Source organism: Hemicordylus capensis, chromosome 8, assembly GCF_027244095.1.
Source record: "Hemicordylus capensis ecotype Gifberg chromosome 8, rHemCap1.1.pri, whole genome shotgun sequence".
Lineage (NCBI taxonomy): Eukaryota > Metazoa > Chordata > Lepidosauria > Squamata > Cordylidae > Hemicordylus > Hemicordylus capensis.
The window spans coordinates 6,390,015-6,410,323 of NC_069664.1; the positions used below are offsets into that span (position 1 = coordinate 6,390,015).

Below are 20,309 nucleotides of genomic sequence, written 5' to 3' on the forward strand. Positions count from 1 at the left end.
TTTTTTACATTTACATTTTATATCCCGCTCTTCTTCCAAGGAGCCCAGAGCGGTGTACTACATACTTAAGTTTCTCCTCACAACAACCCTGTGAAGTAGGTTAGGCTGAGAGAGAAGTGATTGGCCCACAGTCACCCAGCAAGTCTCATGGCTGAATGGGGATTTGAACTCAGGTCTCCCTGGTCCTAGTCCAGCACTCTAACCACTACACCAGGCTGGCTCTCTCTTGGTTGAAGGCAGCTTCAGAGGAACCCAGTCAGACCATTTCATCTTCTACTACTACTACTACACACATTTATAGAGGTCATCATTATCAAAAACTGTGTTCTATCTGCATTTGGGATCTGTGTGTGCTCCCAATTTTCAGTTGTGTGTGGAAGCAAGGTAGGAGAAAAACGTGGGTAGCTGCCATATACTGAGTCAGACCCTTGGTCCACCTAGCTCAGTATTGTCTACACAGACTGGCAGCGACTTCTCTGAGGTTGCAGGCAGGAATCTCTCTCAGCCCTATCTTGCAGATACTGCCAGGGAGGGAACTTGGAACCTTCTGCTCTTCCCAGAGTGGCTCCATCCCCTAATGGGAATATCTTACAGTGCTGACACTTCTAGTCTCCCATTCAAATGGAACCAGGGCAGACCCTGCTTAGCTAAGGGGACAAGTCATGCTTGCTACCACAAGACCTGGGTGCTTTCCAGACTAGCTGCTCAACAGCAGCAAAATGTCTCCGTTCAGGCAAGTTGCATTCAAAACGTAAACAGCAGGGGGAGCAGTCTCCCCGAACAGCAACTTTCTTACGCTGGATATACGACGTCCTAGCTTTATATCGCAGCAATTAAATTTAAAAAAAGGCATTGGAAATGTGAACGGCACTCTGCTGTCCGCGAAGGGTGTCACGATGCAGGAAGTGCGGAAGCACGCTTCAGAGATAAATTGTGACCCCATTGCAGAGTCTAATCTGGAAAGCACCCAGCAATCCTCACAATTGCCTCTACCCAGGTTTTCCTCTTATTTTGCTTCCGCACAACCGAATTTAGGGAGCCCACGAAGCTCCCGAACAGTTTTTGATTGTGTGAGTGACCTCATATACTGCTTTTCAACAGAAGGTCTCAAAGCAGTTGACAAAAGGAAATCAATTATAATTGTTTAATTAACTTAAAGATGGCTCCCTGTCCCCAAAGGGCTCGCTGTCTAAAGAGAAACATAAGGTAGACAGCAGCAGCTGCCACTGACGTGATGCAGTGCTGGGGTTGGTTAGTGCCAGTTGCTCACTCTCTACCTCAGTATTCTCTATGATAACTGGCAGGAGCTCTCCAGGATTTCTGACAGGAATTTTCCTCAGCCCTATCTGCAGATGCCAGGTATTGAACCATGAGGATGGGGCAATAGTTCAGTGGTAGTGGTAAAGGTAAAGTGTGCCGTCGAGTCGGTGTCGACTCGTGGCGTCCACAGAGCCCTGTGGTCGTCTTTGGCAGAATACAGGAGGGGTTGACCATTGCCTCCTCCCGCGCAGTATGAGATGACGCCTTTCAGCATCTTCCTATATTGCTGCTGCCCAATATAGTACCAGCGGGGATTTGAACCAGCAACCTTCTGCCAGCACTGTACAAGTGTCTAATGTCTGAACAGGGCTTATACAGAGTCAGACCCTTGGTCCATCTCACTCAGTATTGCCCACCCAGACTGGCAGCGGCTTCTCCAAGGCTGCAGGCAGGAGTTTCTCTGAGCCATATCTGGAGATGCTGCCAGGGAGGGAACTTGGGACCTTCTGCATGCAAGCGGGCAGGTGCTTTTCCCAGAGCGGCCCCACCCCCTGAGGGGAATATCTCACAACCCTCACACATGTAGTCTCCTGTTCAAATGCAAAGCAGGGCAGACCCTGCTTAGCAAAGGCAACAATGCATGCTTGCTACCACAAGACCAGCTCTCGGAGAGAAGGATACAAAAAGTTTGCGTCTTTTAAAAAGTTTGGTTTGTTTCATTTCAGCAGCCCAGACAAGCCTCCTCGTAACCCTCTGCTGAATTCTGTCAATCAAAGACTTGGCTTCTGAAAGGAGTGCTGCTGCCAGAAATGGGACGGATCCTGGATTTCTGCCTTCACCACTGCTTGGTCTCCTCCTTCCTCTCTGTCTCCCTGAGCCCTCTGACCCTCGCTCAGTATGGGCACTGGCAGCACTATTCTGGCGATCCAGGACAGCCGCAGAGCCCCCCGGAGGAGTACCCCCAAATCAAGCTGCGGTTGGCGGGGCTGCAGAGGAAGCCGAACGAAGGGAGGGTGGAGGTGTACCACAGCTCAGAGTGGGGCACAGTCTGTGACGACAATTTCTCCATCCACAACGCCCACGTGATCTGTCGGCAGCTAGGCTACGTGGAGGCTGTTTCCTGGATCCCGGGTTCTAAGTTTGGCAAGGGGGAAGGTAAGCCCATCCTTGTTCGCATGCATGGAGAATATCTGCACTGTCTTTCTTTCCTTTGGCCTTCTGCTGGCAGACACATGCACCAGGGACTGTTACACACAGCAGGTGTCACCGTGAGTTTAAGGGGAGGCTTTGTTGCAAATTTGACGTTCTCCCCCAAACCCGCTGCAGATAGATGATTTTTTTAACCCTGAATATAAATTGGGCGACACACTCTAACACGCAGTGAAAACCCTGAATTGTGTGTGATCTGCTCCCCGATTAATCGCAGGGACTTTGGGGTAAATCTAGCCAGTAGGTGAACACACGCCACCCTCCATTCCGGAGGAGATGCGAGTTAAAGGGCTTCAAAAGCTCCGTGTGCCTCGAATAGGTCCGGGGTTCTCAAGCTTGTGCCTTGGATGTTATTGGACCACAACTCCTAGCATCCCTAGCCTCAGTGGTCAAAGGGGAAGAGAGCTGGTCTTGTGGCAGCAAGCATGAAGTGCCCGCTTTGCTAAGCAGGATCTGCCCTGCTTTGTATTTGGATGGGTGACTACATTTGAACACCATTTTCTGTAAGGATTTCACTTCGGAGATGGGGCCGTAGCTCAAGGGAAGAACATCTGCATACTTGCATGCAAAAGATCTCAGGTTCATTCCCTAGCAGCATCTCCAGATAGGACTGGGAGAAACCCCTGGCTGAAACCTTAGAGCTGCTGCTAGCCAGGGTAAAGAATACTGAGCTAGATGGGCCAGTGATCTGACTCAGTCTGTCTCCAGGAAGGACTGGGAAAGAATCCTCTCTGGAGAGCTGCTGCCAGTCAGGGTAGACAATACGGACCTAGACAGACCAAGGGTCTGACTCCAGTATAAAGCAGCTTCCTTTATACCTCTCTGCTCTGGTGTGAAGCTGGAAGATCAGTGCCCAGTTACCTAGGTTGCCAGAATGCTGAGATTAAACTATTTTTGATTCCATTTTAATCCCAACCAATGGCTTGGGAAGGCATACATGGTCCTCTTATCCTCCCAGCAGCCCTTTGAGGTAGACTAGGCTGTGAGAAAGTGACTGGCCCAAGATTACCACTTAAGCTTCTTGGCTGTGTGGGAATTTGAACCTGGGTCTCCTGGGTTCCATTTTCCTGGGGTGATGGGGCTGGAAGACTGGAGCTGCCATGCCCCCTAGAATTTTGAGTTTTACCCAGAATTTAAGCATTTCACCCAGATTGTTTAGCCCACCCAGATTTCAGATTTTTTTTTTAAGCTTAAGTTATGGAGCAAAACATGCAATCACTATTCTGCTCCGAAATTATTTCCAAGACAATTTACATAATCTGCAAACTAGGCACCCAGATTTGGAAAGCTAGAATATGGCCACCATATGGATGACATTCCCCTGAATGGGGCTGGATCCAGATGCCTGGATGGCTGGGCTGCCTTTGGGGCTGTGCGCAAGATCCCGTGGAGGAAAATGCATGCCCGTTCCGCCAGTGTGGTGCAGTCTGAGGACCAGGGGCGGAGCTACCATTGTGCAAATGGGTTCAAAGAACCCGGGCCACTGCCTCGAAGGGGCCTCCTCCACCACTCAACGCAGTCCCAGCAGGAGAGGAGACTGAGGGAAGATTTCTGGGAGCCTTGCTCCCAGAAATGGTATGATTAGAATATCACCTAGAATATCACCATGCAAGGCATGCTTAGAATATCACCTGGCACCCTACAGCTGTTTTTGACTGTCCATCATTAAAACCCATGCCCTATTTCCAGGAGCTCTTTGAGCACTTTCAAGGAAGGGCTGTGACACTTAAACAACCAGCCTTTGTCATAGTCATAGGTCATAGGAAGCTGCCATATGCTGAGTCAGACCATTGGTCCATCTAGCTGAGTATTGTCTACCCAGACTGGCAGCGGCTTCTCCAAGGTTGCAGGCAGGAATCTCTCTCAGCCCTATCTTGGAGATGCTGCCAGGAAGGGAACTTGGAACCTTCTGCTCTTCCCAGAAGGTTCTTCTCCATCCCCTAGTAAGGGGAATATCCTACAGTGCTCACATGTAGTCTCCCATTCATATGCAACCAGGGCAGACCCTGCTTACCTAAGGGGACAAGTCATATGCTTGCTATCACAAGACCAGCTCTCCTCCCACAGCCTTAAGGGCTACTGTGCTAAAATTCAACAATGCAATATTGTATTAAGCATTTTTTTTAAATCAAAGTTCTCTTTTTATATCTAAATATTTATTAAGGGCAAAAGTCTGCATTTGGGCTCTTGAGAGACAGAGGGTGGTGGAGTGAGATTTATTTCATTGTGAAAATGTGAAATTGCTGCCTCCTGCCTCTATAGCAGGAGGAGGCTAAAGCTTCTTTCCCTTCTAACCTTCTTTCTCTCTATGTATATGGCGCCACACACACACACAAAAAGTGGAGGGGCCCCTTCAGGACTCGCTACGCCCCTGCTGCAGACCCTTGCAGTCACTTATTTCTGCTGCTGGCTTCCTTTGCAGGCAGAATCTGGCTGGACAACGTCTACTGTTCGGGCAGGGAGAAGACACTAGCCGCGTGCAACTCGAACGGCTGGGGCATCAACGACTGCAAGCACACGGAGGACGTCGGCGTGATCTGCAGCGACACACGGATCCCCGGCTTCCGCTTTGATGACTCCGAGCTCAACCAAGTCGAGGTATGTGCCACTTGGAATTCCAGGGCTTGGCCCAGCGCCCTGCATAGCCTTGGCCGCTCTGCTGAGGCCTGTGGAGACAAGTTGCGTCCCATCTGTTTTGTAAACGGCAGTAATTGCAGTCGGCGTGCATGCTCCTTGAGTTCCACTTAGGAGAACTTTGATAGGCAGGTGGTACACGATTGATCCAGGTAGGATCTACCTCCAAGGCATGTTTCCCGCCTTCTGCAGATCTAGCCTCATGCTTGGGAACATAGGAAGCTCCCATATACTGAGTCAGACCATTTGTCCATCTTGCTCAGTATTGTCTTCATAGACTGGCAGCAGCTTCTCCAAGGTTGTGGCAGGAGTCTCTCTCAGCCCTATCTTGGAGAAACCAGGGAGGGAACTTGAAACCTTCTGCTCTTCCCAGAGTGGCTTCATCCCCAGAGGGGAATCTCTTCCAGTGCTCACACTTCTAGTCTCCCATTCATATGCAACCAGGGCAGACCCTGCTTAGCTAAGGGGAGAAGTCATGCTTGCTACCACAAGACTTGCTCTCCTTTAGCCTTGCAACAGCCACTGAAGGGATGTTGTGCTGGGGACGGTAGGGCCAGTTGCTCTCCCCCTGCTAAACATAAGAGAATCACCACTTTAAAAGATGCCTCTTTGCTCAGTTAGCAGGCGTAATCTACACCTTTGTGTGTCTGAGGCCATTCTGAACCCATTCTGAACAGTGAATCACTGTTTTTAACTCTGTTCAAGGCTCTGAGTGAGGAAGGGGGTGGTTCCACAATTGTTACATAGGTCAGCCAGTCAGCACTCTGCAGCTGAGCTGGCTTCTGTTGGAAAGGGAAAGATCCAAGTGATTCTTATGAGCTGGGGGAGTTTGAAGTTGCCCCCCCAAAACAACACAACATGGATTTTTTTTACCCCCAATATAAATCAAGCAACACTCTAGCACCTGATGAAAAACCCAAATTGTATGTGAAGTGCTCCCTGATAGCTTGCAGGGACTTTGGGGTAAATTTGGCCGATATGTGAACACAGACCTCCAAATTTCCGGAGGAGATGCAAATTAAAAGCTGGGTGTGAGAAACTCCTGGGCTTGATTTGGCTTAGGCGTTTGTGCAGGATGAGTTCACTGCTCAACAAGATGCTTCCGATGGCAGTTTACTCTATGCTGAGCAACACAAATTGCAATGAGAGGTTTTCTGGGGCATCCAGATGATGTCCAAGAATATTGTGCTATTTCCTAGTGCCATTTGCTGACAATCTAGGGGGAATCCATGAAAAACCCATCCCTTAAAAACGCTACTTTTAAAGCAGTTCCTAAACAGGATGGCTCATTCACAGATAGTCAGCAAATGGCACTAAGAAATAGTGCGGCGTTTTTTGACGTCATCCTGATGGCCCCAGGAAAATATTTCATCACAATTTATGTTCATGTTAGAATAAATGGCAATCTGGAAAGGCTCTTGTCTCTCTTCACCCTTTCTCCATGTGTATCTAATGCTCCTGTATTATAGCCGTGCCAAGCATGTCTGATACCAGCTTGCTTGGAAGAGTGGGAGGCGTTCCATACTCCAGCAGAGTTCTCTTGGGGACAACTTCATGTAAGGGGGAAGTCACGGAAGTCCAAGATGTCTCCCCCAGAATCGTTGAATTCTCAGAACAGAAGCAGGGGAAAAGCAGGCCCCAGTCTAGACAGAGGTCAGCTCTCTCTTGGATGCTTCAGATATTAATCATCCAAGTTAGTTTCTCTTGCCTCTGCTTTTCTAAGGATTGAAGTGCAGGAGGTTAATCCAAGGCCGTTCCATTCCATCCTGATGAATCAGTTTGCACTGACCGTTCCTAGCAACATGCAAAATCCCACAGCTTTGGGGGTGGGAGGAGAGGGGAACGAAGTTAAATCCTCCATGCAGGATGTGAAGGAGCAGCGATTTTGGCTTGTTTATCAAAACCATTTCATTTGCAGCTGGCTGATCAGTGCCCGGGTCGTCTTCTGTGCCTTGCATGCATGGAAACTGCTAGGTAGGAAAACATCCTCTGGCACATACTGTCTTATGCTCAGCAGCTTAACTGTTATGCCAGACCCTTTGGGGCAAAAGCTTAGAAATGACTTCCACAAGCAATATTCCCAAGCTCCTGCTTCCCAGTAATACAGTATTTACCCAAATAGAAGACAGCTCTGGATTTAAGATGCCTTCTTTTCAAAAAGAGGCCATCCCTGAATTTATCCAAAAAGAAGAAGACTCCAAATTTAAGATGAACCCCACGCCCCCACCACCAGCAATTTCTAATATTAAAAAAAACTTGCAGGGGGAAGGGGACTTGTCTTAGTTTCAGATAAATAGGATGGCAATGCAAGAAAGGGGAGGACCTCGTGATCTGTGGATTCCATATCTGAGGATTTGTGTATCCACAGTCAGGAAAAAAAACACCCAACCTCCGCATACGTGGTGGGGGGACATGCCAACCTCACATATCTGTGGGTCAGAGGTGGTCAGAAATGACCGCGTAGGTCATTTCCAACCGCTTTTGTGTTTTTTTTAAATGGAGCCACAAAATGGCTGCCATCTTTGTTTAAGAAATAGGGGGGATGCTGGTTTTCAGCCACAACACATCTCGGGGAGCAGCAGAGAAAGGTAAGAAGCTTTCTCATCCCGCCCCCCCTGCAAATGTTGGCCAGTCTTTGGCCAACCAGGAATCTAACCCCCACAATCCTATAGGTTCATTAACTCAATATTTGTGGTTTCCATGTCCGCGGCTGCAGCCTGGAACAGAACCCTTGCAAATATCGAGGTCCACATGTATCTACAGATGAAACTGCCTTATGATGGTCAGTCCATTAGACCCTCTTAGTCCAGTACTGCAGGGGTTCTCAAACTTGGGGCCCCAGACGTTGTTGGACTAGAACTCCCATCATCCCCAGCCAGAATGGCCTTTGATGGGAGTTGAGGTCCAACAGCAGGGTTGTGCAACTTTGGCCCTCCAGCTGTTGTTGGACTACAGTTCTCATCACCACTGGCTATTGGCCACTGTGGCAGGGGGTGATGGGAGTTGTAGTCCAACCGCTGAAGGGCTGACATTGTGCAGCCCTACTCCAAGGGTCTTTTCTAGCCCTGCTAACTGAGATTCTGTTTGACAATCAGTCTGCTTTGCAGGGTGGTAATCTCTCCTTCACTAGAGGTTTTTAAACAAAGGCGGGGTGGAGAGGGTCTGTCAGGGAGGCTGTCACAGATTCCTGCACTGAGCAGGGGGTGGACTAGAAGACCTCTTAAGGTCTCTTCCAACTCTTTGATCCTATGAGATCCCAGTGATTCAGCTTTAGACTTGGAGAGGAGAGCTGGTTTCCTGGTAGCAAGCTTGACTTGTCCCCTTTGATAAGCAGGGTCTGCCCTGGTTGCATTTGAATGGGAAACTAGAAGTGTGAGCACTGGAAGAGATTCCCCTCAGGGGATGGAGCCGCTCTGGGAAGAGCAGAAGGTTCCAAGTTCCCTCCCTGGCAGCATCTCCAAGACAGGACAAGATTTTTTTTATTGAACCAACAAATTACCAAAGCATACAGTACATTGAGAGACTCCTGCCTGCAACCTTGGAGAAGCCGCTGCCAGTCAGTGAAGACAATACTGAGCTAGATAGATCAAGGGTCTGACTCAGTATATGGCAGCTTGTTATGTTCCTTTAAGCATACAGAGCAAGTGTTCTACTCTTGAGCTATGGGGCTCTGTCTCTTTTGAGGAGGCTGGCCCATAGGAATTGGGTGTGTCATGTATTATGCTCTGCTCTGCTTTACAGCCTGTGGATTTGTAAATTGATTATTTATTATTTATTTATTTGTTCGATTTCTAGACTGCCTTACAGAATAGCTCAGGGTGGTTCACAAATATCATGAAACAGTTAAAAACCAATCGATGATTGGGAACAAAGATTTTAAAATACAATAAAGCAGCTAAAAAAACAAACAAACCCAATTCAAAGGAAGCTCCTTTCCCCCTTTCTACAAAAGGGTCTTCAAGGCCCCCTTGTCTAGCAGACAGTAACGTTTAGACAACTGTCCTGAACTTTCACCACTCTGGGAAGGAAGGGAAGCAACTTCTCAGGGGCAAAAAAAAAAAAAAAAAAAAAGCTCAGCCTGTCCATATGACTACACTGTTGATTCCTCCTTGTCCCGTCCCAGTCTAAGGGTGACCTCAGCCCTTCCATCCCTAGGGTGATGCCCACTCTTGCTCTCTCGGAGCAGTGATTCATTTGGCTCAGGGTGCTATCTGAGGGCCTGCAGTTGCTGTCTTTACACGTGGCCAGAAAGCAGCAGGCGGCTTGCCACAGATCACTGCAGGGACTCCTTTGTAATGGAAAAGATGATAGCTGCAGACAAGGTCTGCTGTGCAGCTGTTGAAGTGATTGCCACACATGGTCCTGTAAAGGTAAACCATGATCAACCCGCCACAGCATGGTGCTGTACTGTTCTGTTGCTTTGATTGTTTAGCTCACCCCGGAAGGCTCCGGACAGGTCACAGAAATGCATCATCAGCCTGTTTTTAAATTCTCCATTCTTAGCTAAGGTTTTAAGGAGCCCCCTTCTGACCCCGCCCAGCCAAAAAAGCAGGCTTGAATTAAAAGGTATTCTACTTCTCAAAGATTCTCAGGATATTCTCTCTCCCACTCCAAACCTCAGTTGAATATTACTATGATTGGCCCACGTGATGCCAGCTGGGGAGGAGGAGAGCTGGTCTCTTGCAGTGAAGGTAAAGTGTGCCATTGATTCAGTGACTCCTGGTGACCACAGAGCCCTGTGGTTCTCTTTTGGTAGCATACAGGAGGGGTTGACCATTGCCATCTCCCGCGCAGTATGAGATGATGCCTTTCAGCATCTTCCTATATCGCTGCTGCCCAATATAGGAGTTTCCCATAGTCTGGAAAACACACCAGCGGGGATTTGAACCGGCAGCCTCTGGCTTGCTAGTCAAGTCATTTCCCCGCTGCGCCATTAGGTAACTGGTCTTGCAGTAGCGGGCATGAAATGTCCCCTTTGCTAAGAAGGGTCTGACTTGGTTTGCATTTCGATAGGAGACTACATGTGAGTGCTGTAAGGTATTCCCCTTAGGGGATGGAGATGCTCTGGGAACAGCAGAAGGTTCCAAGTTCCCTCTCTGGCAGTATCTCTAGGTAGGCTCCTGCCTGAAACCTTGGAGAGCTGCTGCCAGTCAGTGTTGCCAGTACTGAGCTAGATGGACCAATGGTCTGACTCGGTATATGGCAGCTGTTCCACAAGGCAACATCCGGTGTTCCCAGTCAGTTGTGCATGTGGAAGCCAGCTCCAGCAATGTTGCGTGGCCGCTGAAAACCAGCGCACCCATACTTGTGCTGCAGAACTCACATGGCTAAGTAACGCGGAACAAGCACGGGCTGCCATTTTAAGCTGTTGTGCAATGGCACTCTTGTGCCGCACCCCACCCCCAACCGGGGCTCGCTTCCATGCACAGAGCAGCACCAACCACTTGGGAACACCAGTATTGCCTTGTGCATCATGTGGGACATCAGGAATATTTCTATGCTGCTTTCCAGCAACGTTTTCACAGCAGTTTGTACAGAAAACGTAAGATGGTTCCCAGTCCCCAGAAGACTCACCGTCTGCATACAATGCATATGCATACAAATCCATCTTATTTTGTTTGTTATTTCTCTGTGTAAACTGCCCTGAGCCATTTTTGGAAGGGCAGTATAGAAATCTAATAAATAATAATAATATAATATGCACAGTAGACATCAGCAGCAGACACTGGAGGGATGCTGTGCTGGGGTTGCATACGGACCGTTGCTCTCCTGCTGCCTGGAGGGCATTGCCGAGAAATGCTTCTTATGTCTGGCAATATAGGACATGTTGGGACACAGGGCAGTACCTGCTTGGTCCTGAAGAGAGATGCTGCCAGTGAATATTCATGTACTGCTTTTCCATGTAAAAGTAGTACAACTCTCTCCTAAGCAGTAAACATGCATACAGACCAAAAACTCTCTGTTCCTTTCTAGTAAGAGAGCTGTGTGCATGTGGTGCGCCCACCCTTTAAAAGACTGGGAACTCTACCTCTAAGCACGCCTCAGAGATCCAAAAATCTCCAGGCACCCAGAGGCACTAGCTTAGGTAGAGTTGCTATCCCCCCCTGGAATTCTGAGTTTCACCCAGATTTTAAGCATCTCGCCCAGATTGCTTAGCCCACCTGGATTTGCCCGGGTTTCATCTTTCTTTCTTTCTTCTTTCTTTTTTCTTTTAAAGCTAAGCTCCAGCCCTTGTAGAAGTGGAGTTCTGGAGCAAAACGTGCAGTCACTATTCTGCTCAGAAATTATTTTCAAGCCAGTTTACACAATATGCACATTAGGCACCTGGATTTAGGGAGCCAGGATGTGGCTACCCTAAATTTAAGAAGCAAGCATTCCTTATTCCTCCTCACCATTGTAATACATCTGCATTGTGACAGCCACAAGAAAGGGTCACAGACTCACCAGCATCACCCTTTTTGGTGGGAATCTATGCCTCAGGATGATGTGAAAGGCAATTAATACATTTCAAAAATAAAATATAATAGGGCTGGGTCAGATGGGGTTAACCTTTTCCCTTCATGCACCTTCCCAAATGAGGGGGGGAACCCACCCACCCCAAGGCTGCTATTGATTACAGAGTGAGGGGCTGGGGAGACATGGACTTGTATTGTACCCAGTCTCTACCCCCCCCCCCAGCTAATAACTTTAGTGGGGGCGGGGAATTTCCTTCAGGAAAACAGTAGGGAGAGGGTTCGGCTTCCCCCATCACTCTGGCCTCAGTCCAAATCCCCACCCCTCGCTCCACCCAATGATTTCTTTTAGGCTACAAAGAGACGTTGCATGCCACTTGGCCCCGATGCAAACCATGAAGGATGAGCCAGTGAATAAGTCGAGGATGGTGTCATAGGAAACTACCATATACCGAGTCAGACCATTGGTCTATCTAGCTCAGTATTGTCTTCACAGACTGGCAGAGGCTTCTCCAAGGTTGCAGGCAGGAGTCCCTCTCAGACCTATGCCAGGGAGGGAACTTGCAACCTTCTGCTCTTCCCAGAGCGGCTCCATCCCCTGAGGGGAATATCTTGCAGTGCTCACACATCAAGTCTCCCATTCAAATACAACCAGGGCAGACCCTGCTTAGCTATGGGGACAAGTCATGCTTGCTACCACAAGACCAGCTCTCCTCCTCCTTTTGTCCACAACAAAAATGACCACTTCCTGTGCTGCTGGTGTAGTTGCTGAGGGCTTGGTGGAATTAACCAGCTGCCTCTTCTCTCTGTCCGTGGAAAAAGCCTGAACCTTTTCTGACTTTCTCAGGAAAATGTGTTTCTTCTTTCACTCGGCTGCGAAGCTGAAATGGCCTGCGAGTTAACCTAAAAAGGGGAATACCTCAGTCTGTGGAAAAAAATGTGCTTCACCTAAATACGCAGACAACTTCTCATTAATGCTCTGAAGGGCAGAAGCAACTTTTGGCTTCAGTTAGTTTCTCAAAAAAGCTTTGCCTCAGGCTACATCCTGAATTAGACAAATTATCCACCCTGTGGTGTTTCCAGCATGTCTGTAAAAACAACCACCTTGCACCCAGTGCATGCGAAATGCAGGGTGTGGCCCAGAGCAGCCCCTGCAGACTTCCATAATGAGCCTCTCCTCTCCTGGCAGGCCGCTGCTATCCTCCGATACGGCCATCCTCCGATACATCCGGGCAATTTGAGCCAAGCAAGACCCACACAGGCTTTCCCAATAAGTATATGGCAGAGGGTTGCCAGGGCATTATTCACACATGGCTTCATACCACGGGGTATCTGTAGAGCAGATCTGCTTTGCAGCAGATCCACAGATGTTTAATTCGGGGGATCCAATGGACTGTTCAATTCAGGGGATTCAATGGACCGTTCATATAGGGTCAGCTCCCCTCTCTGCAATCCCTGCAGATCTTTTTCCTGTGTGTGTTCCCACAGCTTGCTCCGGGTTTTTTCTCCAACCAATCACATCACAGAGGCAGCGGCAAAAGAACTTTTTGTTGTTGTGAGTTAGTTAGTTTGACGGCTGGTTACGGAAGACCAGAGACACAAGTGGCCAAGCAGCCGGACCAAACAGAACGTTTAACCTGAACCTGCCGAACCGGACCCAAATCTTTGCTGATTTTTATAATGAGCTTGCCTTTGTGACTGCCTTTATCACCTCATGTCCCCCCCCCCCCACACACACACAAACACCCCAGACCATTTAAGAGGCAGGGTTGTTTAAGGTAGAAATCATTGCTTTCTTTCTGGCATGAAGAAAAATGTAGGCTCATGGAATCAGCTCAGACAAAAAGGGGTCAGGTTACATAGAAACTGTAGTCTCTATTCTGCATATATAAAGCCTATGTTAAGACCCACATTTTGCAGTTTGTGCTTGCGTTTTACTCACCCAACACAGACATCAAACTTCCCTTCATTGAGTTTTGAAAAATGTCAAATTATTGGCAATGGCCACTCCACACATCACAGAGAAACTTCGGGACATAACAGAAGCCTTGGATGTGTTTTTTTTAAAAAAAGCTGCTGAAAATAGAGGACATAATTCGTGCTCAACCAGACTGTGCAACCATGATTCAGGGGAGAAACAGAGTCCTGTCGATCCTGGTTCCTGATAGCCTGCAGAGCCTGCAGTGACTTTGGGGTAAATGCAGCCAATATGTGGATTGGTGCACTCCATTCCGGAGGAGATTCGAACTAAAAGCCATGTGTGTAAAACCTCCAGGTCATCTGAGGCTCAGCTCCTGACGCTCAGGAGGTGGAGTCTGGGGAGCAGAGCTTGGCCGAGTAGGGGTAGAGTCTAGTGCAGGGATTCTCAACATTGGTTCTCCAGATGTTATTGGACTTCAACACCCATAATCCCAAGCCCAAATGGCCTTTGGTTGGGGATTATGGGAGCTGAAGTCCAATAGCATCTGGGGACCCAGCGTTGAGAATCCCTGGTCTAGTGGACAAGGACATTGCCTGACTGGTTGGTGGGGAGCAGAGCCTGGGTGTGCCTGAAAGCTCAGGAGTGGAGCCCGATAGACATGGGGCAGAGCTAATATCAGAAATAACAAATTTAGAGAGCCACACAAGCAGAAAATTGCTTGATTTATTGCTTCTCACCCTGGGATTTAATTTGTTTCCCTGAGAATCCTGAAGAGACTCCAAGTCTAAAGCTTCGGAACCTGACAACCCTGATCTGCCAGCTCATTCCTCTCCATGCCTCCGTGCATATGTTACCCACAGGAAAAACCGGAGTAGAATCCCATGTTTGAGGGCCTGAGGAACAGCAGGCTACTGGATTCTCCTAGGATAGATGTGGAAACTTTGGAGAAGTGGCTGCCAGTCTGTGTAGATAATACTGAGCTAGAGGGACCAATGGCCTGACTCGGTGTGTGGCAGCTTTCTATGTTCCTGTTGGGTCCCCAGATGTTGTTGACTACAAGTACCCCTGGGCTGGCCAATCAAATAGGTGAATCAAATGTTTATCTATATACTTAAATATTTAAATTGTGTTTAAAAACAAATGTGAATGGCAGATTAAGTTGTATATATAATTTCTTCAAGACCCCCAAGTCCAGTATGGAACTCTTCTCTCAGCGCCGGCCCCTTGATCTGAATTGAGGGGACTGTTTCTGTCTAAACTTTTACAGGACAGAAACCTTTTCACATTGCATGTGTCACCACCCGGCGTTGTCTAAACATAGCTTAAATCTCCTCATTACCACTTGACCACATTATTCAGCAATTTAATGGGTGTAGGAATAGGACCCTGCTATATTTTTTAAAAATAGATGCACACAGGAGATTTCTTTAAAGAATTCCCCAAAACATCCTTTTTAAAATATTTGTTGTTGACTCTGCCCTTTTCCTGCTTAATATAGGCCTTGCTACTAAATATATCAAATACTGCCACACAAAGGCATTTTTTAAACATACCACTTTCCAACTACAGTTCCTAAAATGGTTTACGTCAGGGCTGCTCAACTTCAGCCCTCCTGCAGATTTTGACCTACAACTCCCATAATCCCTGGCTATTGGCCACTGTGGCTGGGGATTATGGGAGTTGTAGTCCAAAAAGCAGCTGGGGGGGTCTAAGTTGAGCAGGCCTGGTTTACATAAATATGGATAAATAAAATGGCTCCTTGTCCCCAATCTTTAAAAGAAATATATAATAGACACCAGCAACAGCCACTGGAGGGATCCTGTGCTGGGGATGGATATGGGCAGTTGCTCTCCCCCTGCTAAATAAAGAGAATTGCCACTTTAAAAAAGAGTCTCTATGCTCAGTTAGCATTTCTCATTAAGGTGCAAGTATACCTGGAACATAGACCTCAGCTGTTCTAATGCCCAACCTTCTCCTTTTTAAAATAAGTGTTTCTTTTAAACCATTGAAAATCATAGCGGCTGTTCACACGACCCTAAACAGGGTTGGGAAGAGAGTACCCAACCAGAGTAGAAGAGCCAGGCGTGCTACCAATCCACTGTCGTGTGAACTCAAAAAGCAAGGTAGGAGGAGGGATGGATGATCGTGTGGGAAGCGGGAGCTGGGTAGGAAGGGTGCATCCTACCCAGATTCCATCCCCAGCATTTTACTGATGGTGGATGAAAAGCTATCTTTCCCAGCTCCGGCCTCCGACACAGGAGCATAGCTATAATTGAGCAGGTGAATTCAAAGAATTCCCCAGTTCCTGAGGGCCTCCCAACTCCACCCCTTCCTATTTTCTACAGTATCTCCCTCACTCCAAGGGAACGCCGGGCTACGCCGCTGCTCCCACACAAGGGTGGATTCTAAAGTTCTATGGAAGAAACTGAAAGACTGAGAGAGAATTTCTCTCTGATGATTTTCACAACACCACAATCTTTTATATATACAATTCTCTAAGGCATACCCATGGCTAATCTCATGTGTGGCAGATCTCACGAGAGTTTGCGAGCAAAAGTACTGTGGTGAGTGGGCAGTGGGGATTCCATATGCAGATAGGGAGGAGAAGCCTGTGGCACCATGGTGATTGGGCAGTGGGGATTCCATATGCAGACGAGGAGGAGGAGCCTGTGATGGTTTAGGTCAGTTGGAATGCAACTGTTACTGGTCAGAAGATGTTCTTGATTGTAGAGGAGAGGGATTTATATATACTAGCTTAACGTGCGCAGAGCATTTGCGTTAGCTCTTGATTGCTCTCCTCACCCCCTGCCACAGCCCACCGCACCTCAGAGATCTCTCCACCCTCACCTGAGCTGCACTTCTGCTCCTCCTCCATCCTTTTACTCCATCCCCCTCACCCCTCTTGGTCACAGCTGAGCGTTCTTGGCACCTATTGGCCAAGCTGCAGCCCCCTATCCCCAGAGACCTCCACACTCTTACCTGAGCCCCGCTCCTTCTCCTCCCCACAGGAGCAGCAGCAGTGGTTGACTGGGCCCTTCCTCACTGCCGCCACTGCCGTGGCCGCTTGTTCCCCTCAGGCCGCTGACAGGCTCAGTCCCATTGCTTGCCTGCCTGCCTGCCTCTGCCAATGGCCTTGGTAGCCCCAAATAGCAGCAGTGGTTGACTGGGCCCTTCCTTGCCGCTGCCATAGCTGCTTGTTCCCCTCAGGCCACTGACAGGCTCGGGCCCGTCCCTCGCCCTTTCTCTCTTCTCTTCCCTTCTTTCTCTCTCTTTCTCGCTCCTCCACTTGCTCTTACCATCTTTCTTCCCCTCCTTCCTTCCTTCTTTCCGCTCTCTCCCTCCCTCCGTCCCTCCCTCCCTCCCTCCATCCCTTCCTGAGTTAACAGATCTTGTTCATCTTGTTTCCTCCTCTAATTCACACAACGGCAGCCTCCTTCTCCTGAAGGGGCTCTTTCCTCCCTCACAACCCCTCTCTTCGCAGACCCCTGCCCACTATCCTTTAATATATATATAGATTCCTCTCCTCTACAATCAAGAACATCTTCCGACCAGTAACGGTTGCATTCCAACTGACCTTAACCATCACAGGCTCCTCCTCCCTATCTGCATATGGAATCCCCACTGCTCACTCACCACAGTGCTTCTGCTCGTGAACTCTCGCGAGAGCTGCCACACACGGGATTAGCCATGGCTACGCCTTAGAGAATTATATTAAGCTAGTTTATAATTTATTTGGCAGATGGATCCTATGGTTGTGCCGTAACATATTCACGTATGTTTGGGTGCTGCTCTGTGACAAAGGCAAGTGGTAATGGGGTAGTGGATCTCTTACAACCCCACAAATGCCTAATCTTTCTACCCTCTGGTACTGGCCCTGAGCCTATGCCCTGGCTGCTGGGAAGGAATGTGTGTATCTAATTAGAGAGGATAAGTTTCTAAAGTCTGTCCCTAGTTGATTCATAGTTAGGCATGGAGCAAATATTTATCTGTGGTGGAAACATCTTGCTCGGGTCATATCCATCCCAGCAGTTCCCTGGCTGCTTTCCCAGTGAGGTAATTGGCTTGCTGTTCATCTTTCTCGCCATAATTGGGATTTCCCTCTGAAGACCCATCTGCTGTGGTTTGCGGAGTTCACTCACATGGATCTGTGGTTGCACAGACTGTGGTGTGTGCGTGCATCCTAAAAGGCATGAGATTAAGGTCAGGGGAAAATTTGAGTCCAGTGGGAAAATCCAGCTGCGGATAGCAATAGATGCAGATAATTAGGGTTTGTTTTTTTAAAAAAGGTTGTTCACACAATCAACAAGCTTTGGGAGCTGTTCACGCTCCCAGTTTTCGATCATGTGTGAGGAAAGAGCTAGGTGCGGAGGGCGGGGAGTGATTGTGTGTGAGAGAGGAGTTGGGTAGGATGATGAACATCTTCCCCAGCTCTCATACCCAGCATTTTAACAAAGGAAGAAAAGCCGTCCTATCCAGCTGCTCTCACACACACAATCACTCCTCCCGCCCACACCTAGCTGTTTGTTCACACAAGATTGAAAATTGGGGGCATGCACAGCTCCCAAAGCTGGGTAGGATGCTTGTCTGACTTACCTACTTCTCAGTCATGTGAACAGCCCTCATATCTTTTGTACCTATATTGATCTGAGGCCACAGATCAGTGGTAGAGCACGTGGGTTAGGAACATAGGAAGCTGCCTTATACTGAGTCAGACCCTCGGTCTATCTTGCTCAGTATTGTCTACACAGACTGGCAGCGGCTTCTCCAAGGTTGCAGGCAGGAGTCTCTCTCAGCCCTCTCTTGGAGATGCTGCCAGGGAGGGAACTTGGAACCTTCTGCTCTTCCCAGAGCAGCTCCATCCCTTGAGGGGAATATCTGACAGTGCTCACACATGTAGCCTCCCATTTGTATGCAACCAGGGTGCTCCCTGCTCTTGCCTTGGAACCTGCAGACATTTGTGTGCCTTGAAAGGTCCCAGAATGGGTCTAGGGCAGGGTTTCTTAGGCCCCCAGATATTGTTGGACTACAACTCCCAGAATCCCCAGACGTGGCCTTTGGTGCTGGGGATTCTGGGAGTTGTAGTCCAACAACATCTGAGGGCCAAGGTTAAGAAACCCTGGACTAGGGCACAGCTCTTAGATTGCAGACAGCATCCCCAGGCCCCTGGTTTCTTCTTCCCACCAGGTCTTAACCACATATTATTAATTAATTAATTAATTTAAATTTTATTTCTATACTGCCCTTCCAGAAATGGCTCAGGGTGGTATAGAAATTGAATAAATAATAAAATGGTGCTAAGCCAAAAAATGGCTTAGCGCGCGCGCACACACACACACACACACACACACACACACACAGAGCCAAACCAACCCTGGTACCCCCTGCATTCTCAGACACTGCCAGGACTGGGAAGAAATGTGAACTCAACGTCCATATGTGGCACTCCATCTTCTCATTTTGGTTTCTTTTCCTTTGCCTTCTAAAAATGTTTTTCTGCATACCTGGGATGTTCCCCAGGTATGCAGACACCAGCCTTGCCTCCGCAAGCGGCCTGTTTCTTGCCTCTCGCGTCAGCCTGAGGCCACCCGTCTTGCTCTCCAAGGAAATAGGATCTCATGTGGACTACAAGTGGCGTCTTTCTTATTGGCAATGCCTTCTTTGTGCCCGTTCTCCCCTTCATTATCACACACCGACCCGTTTTCCATACCTCTCTTACACAGACGGACAGACACACACATTCAAACTATTAACACAGCACTCTCTTGCACAGAGACACCCATTCATGCTACTTAGCCGAACTGCCGATAGGCTGGCCCCTCCCTGCTCTGCAGCACTTCCTGCCTACATTTCCATCTGTCCTGAGATCTTGTGTGCTGAGTGCTCCTTTTTTTAAATTTCTGAGCAGTCGGAATGCTCATGATATATTCCATAAAGGTTTGGCTACTGCAGGGGTCCCCAGCCGTAGAACACCAAATTTTGTTGGACTACAGCTCCCATCATCTTCAGCCAAATGCAATTGTGGCAAGGGATGATGGCAGTTGTAGTCCATCAATGTCTGGGGATCCAAGGTTTGGGATTTTCCCTCCTCTTAACTTTTTTCTTTTTAGTTTCCCCCTTTTCTTAATTTTTCTGTAGCCCTTAGAAATACCCTGAGTATGCACCTGTTGGTGGCCCAGCTGATAAGGCACCAGAACAGCAAATGATGTTGGGGAGGAGAGCTGGTCTTGTGGTAGCAAGCATGAATTGTCCCCTTTGCTAAGCAGGGTCCACCCTAGGTTGCGTTTGAATGGGAGACTACAAATATGAGCACTGTGAGATATTCCCCTTAGGGGATGGGGCCGCTCTGGGAAGAGCACCGGCCTGCTTGCATGCAGAAGGTTTTCTAGTTCCCTCCCTGGGACTTTTATGCACAGCAGGTTTTATGGCAAGTTTATGGGGAGGCTTTACTGCAAACTCGGAAGCTGTCCCCAAAACCCACCGCAAATAGTGGATTTTTTTAACCCTGGGTATAAATCAGGCTACACCCTAAACATGCAGTGAAAAACCTGAATTGTGTGTGAACTGCTCCCTGATAACTCACATGGACTTCGGGGTAAATCTAGCCGATGTATGAACACACCTCCTCCATTCCAGAGGAGATGCGAATTAAAGGGCTTCAAAAGCTTCCTGGCATCTCCCAGGTAGGGCTGAGAGAGACTCTTGGTTGCAGAGAGACTCTTGGAGAAGCCACTGCCAGTCAGTGTAGACAATACTGAGTGAGAGGGACCAATGGTCTGACTCAGTATATGGCAACTTCCTATGCTCTTGTAGCAGTGAGCATGATTGCTCCCCTC

At 48.4% G+C, this 20,309-nt stretch overlaps 1 protein-coding gene across 2 annotated transcripts in view; it reads left to right on the forward strand.

Annotated features, from left to right (window-relative positions):
• The window catches only part of LOXL2 (lysyl oxidase like 2), a 106,771-nt gene that overhangs the window by 20,358 nt on the left and 66,104 nt on the right, over positions 1-20,309 (forward strand). Inside the window, exons 2-3 of one of the 2 annotated variants that reach the window (XM_053269372.1) lie at positions 1,986-2,415; positions 4,892-5,067. In XM_053269372.1, the coding sequence (XP_053125347.1) occupies positions 2,070-2,415; positions 4,892-5,067 (522 nt within the window). In that variant the 5' untranslated portion in view covers positions 1,986-2,069. The remainder of the gene's footprint in view (positions 1-1,985; positions 2,416-4,891; positions 5,068-20,309) is intronic. The other variant, XM_053269373.1, reaches the window with a different exon arrangement.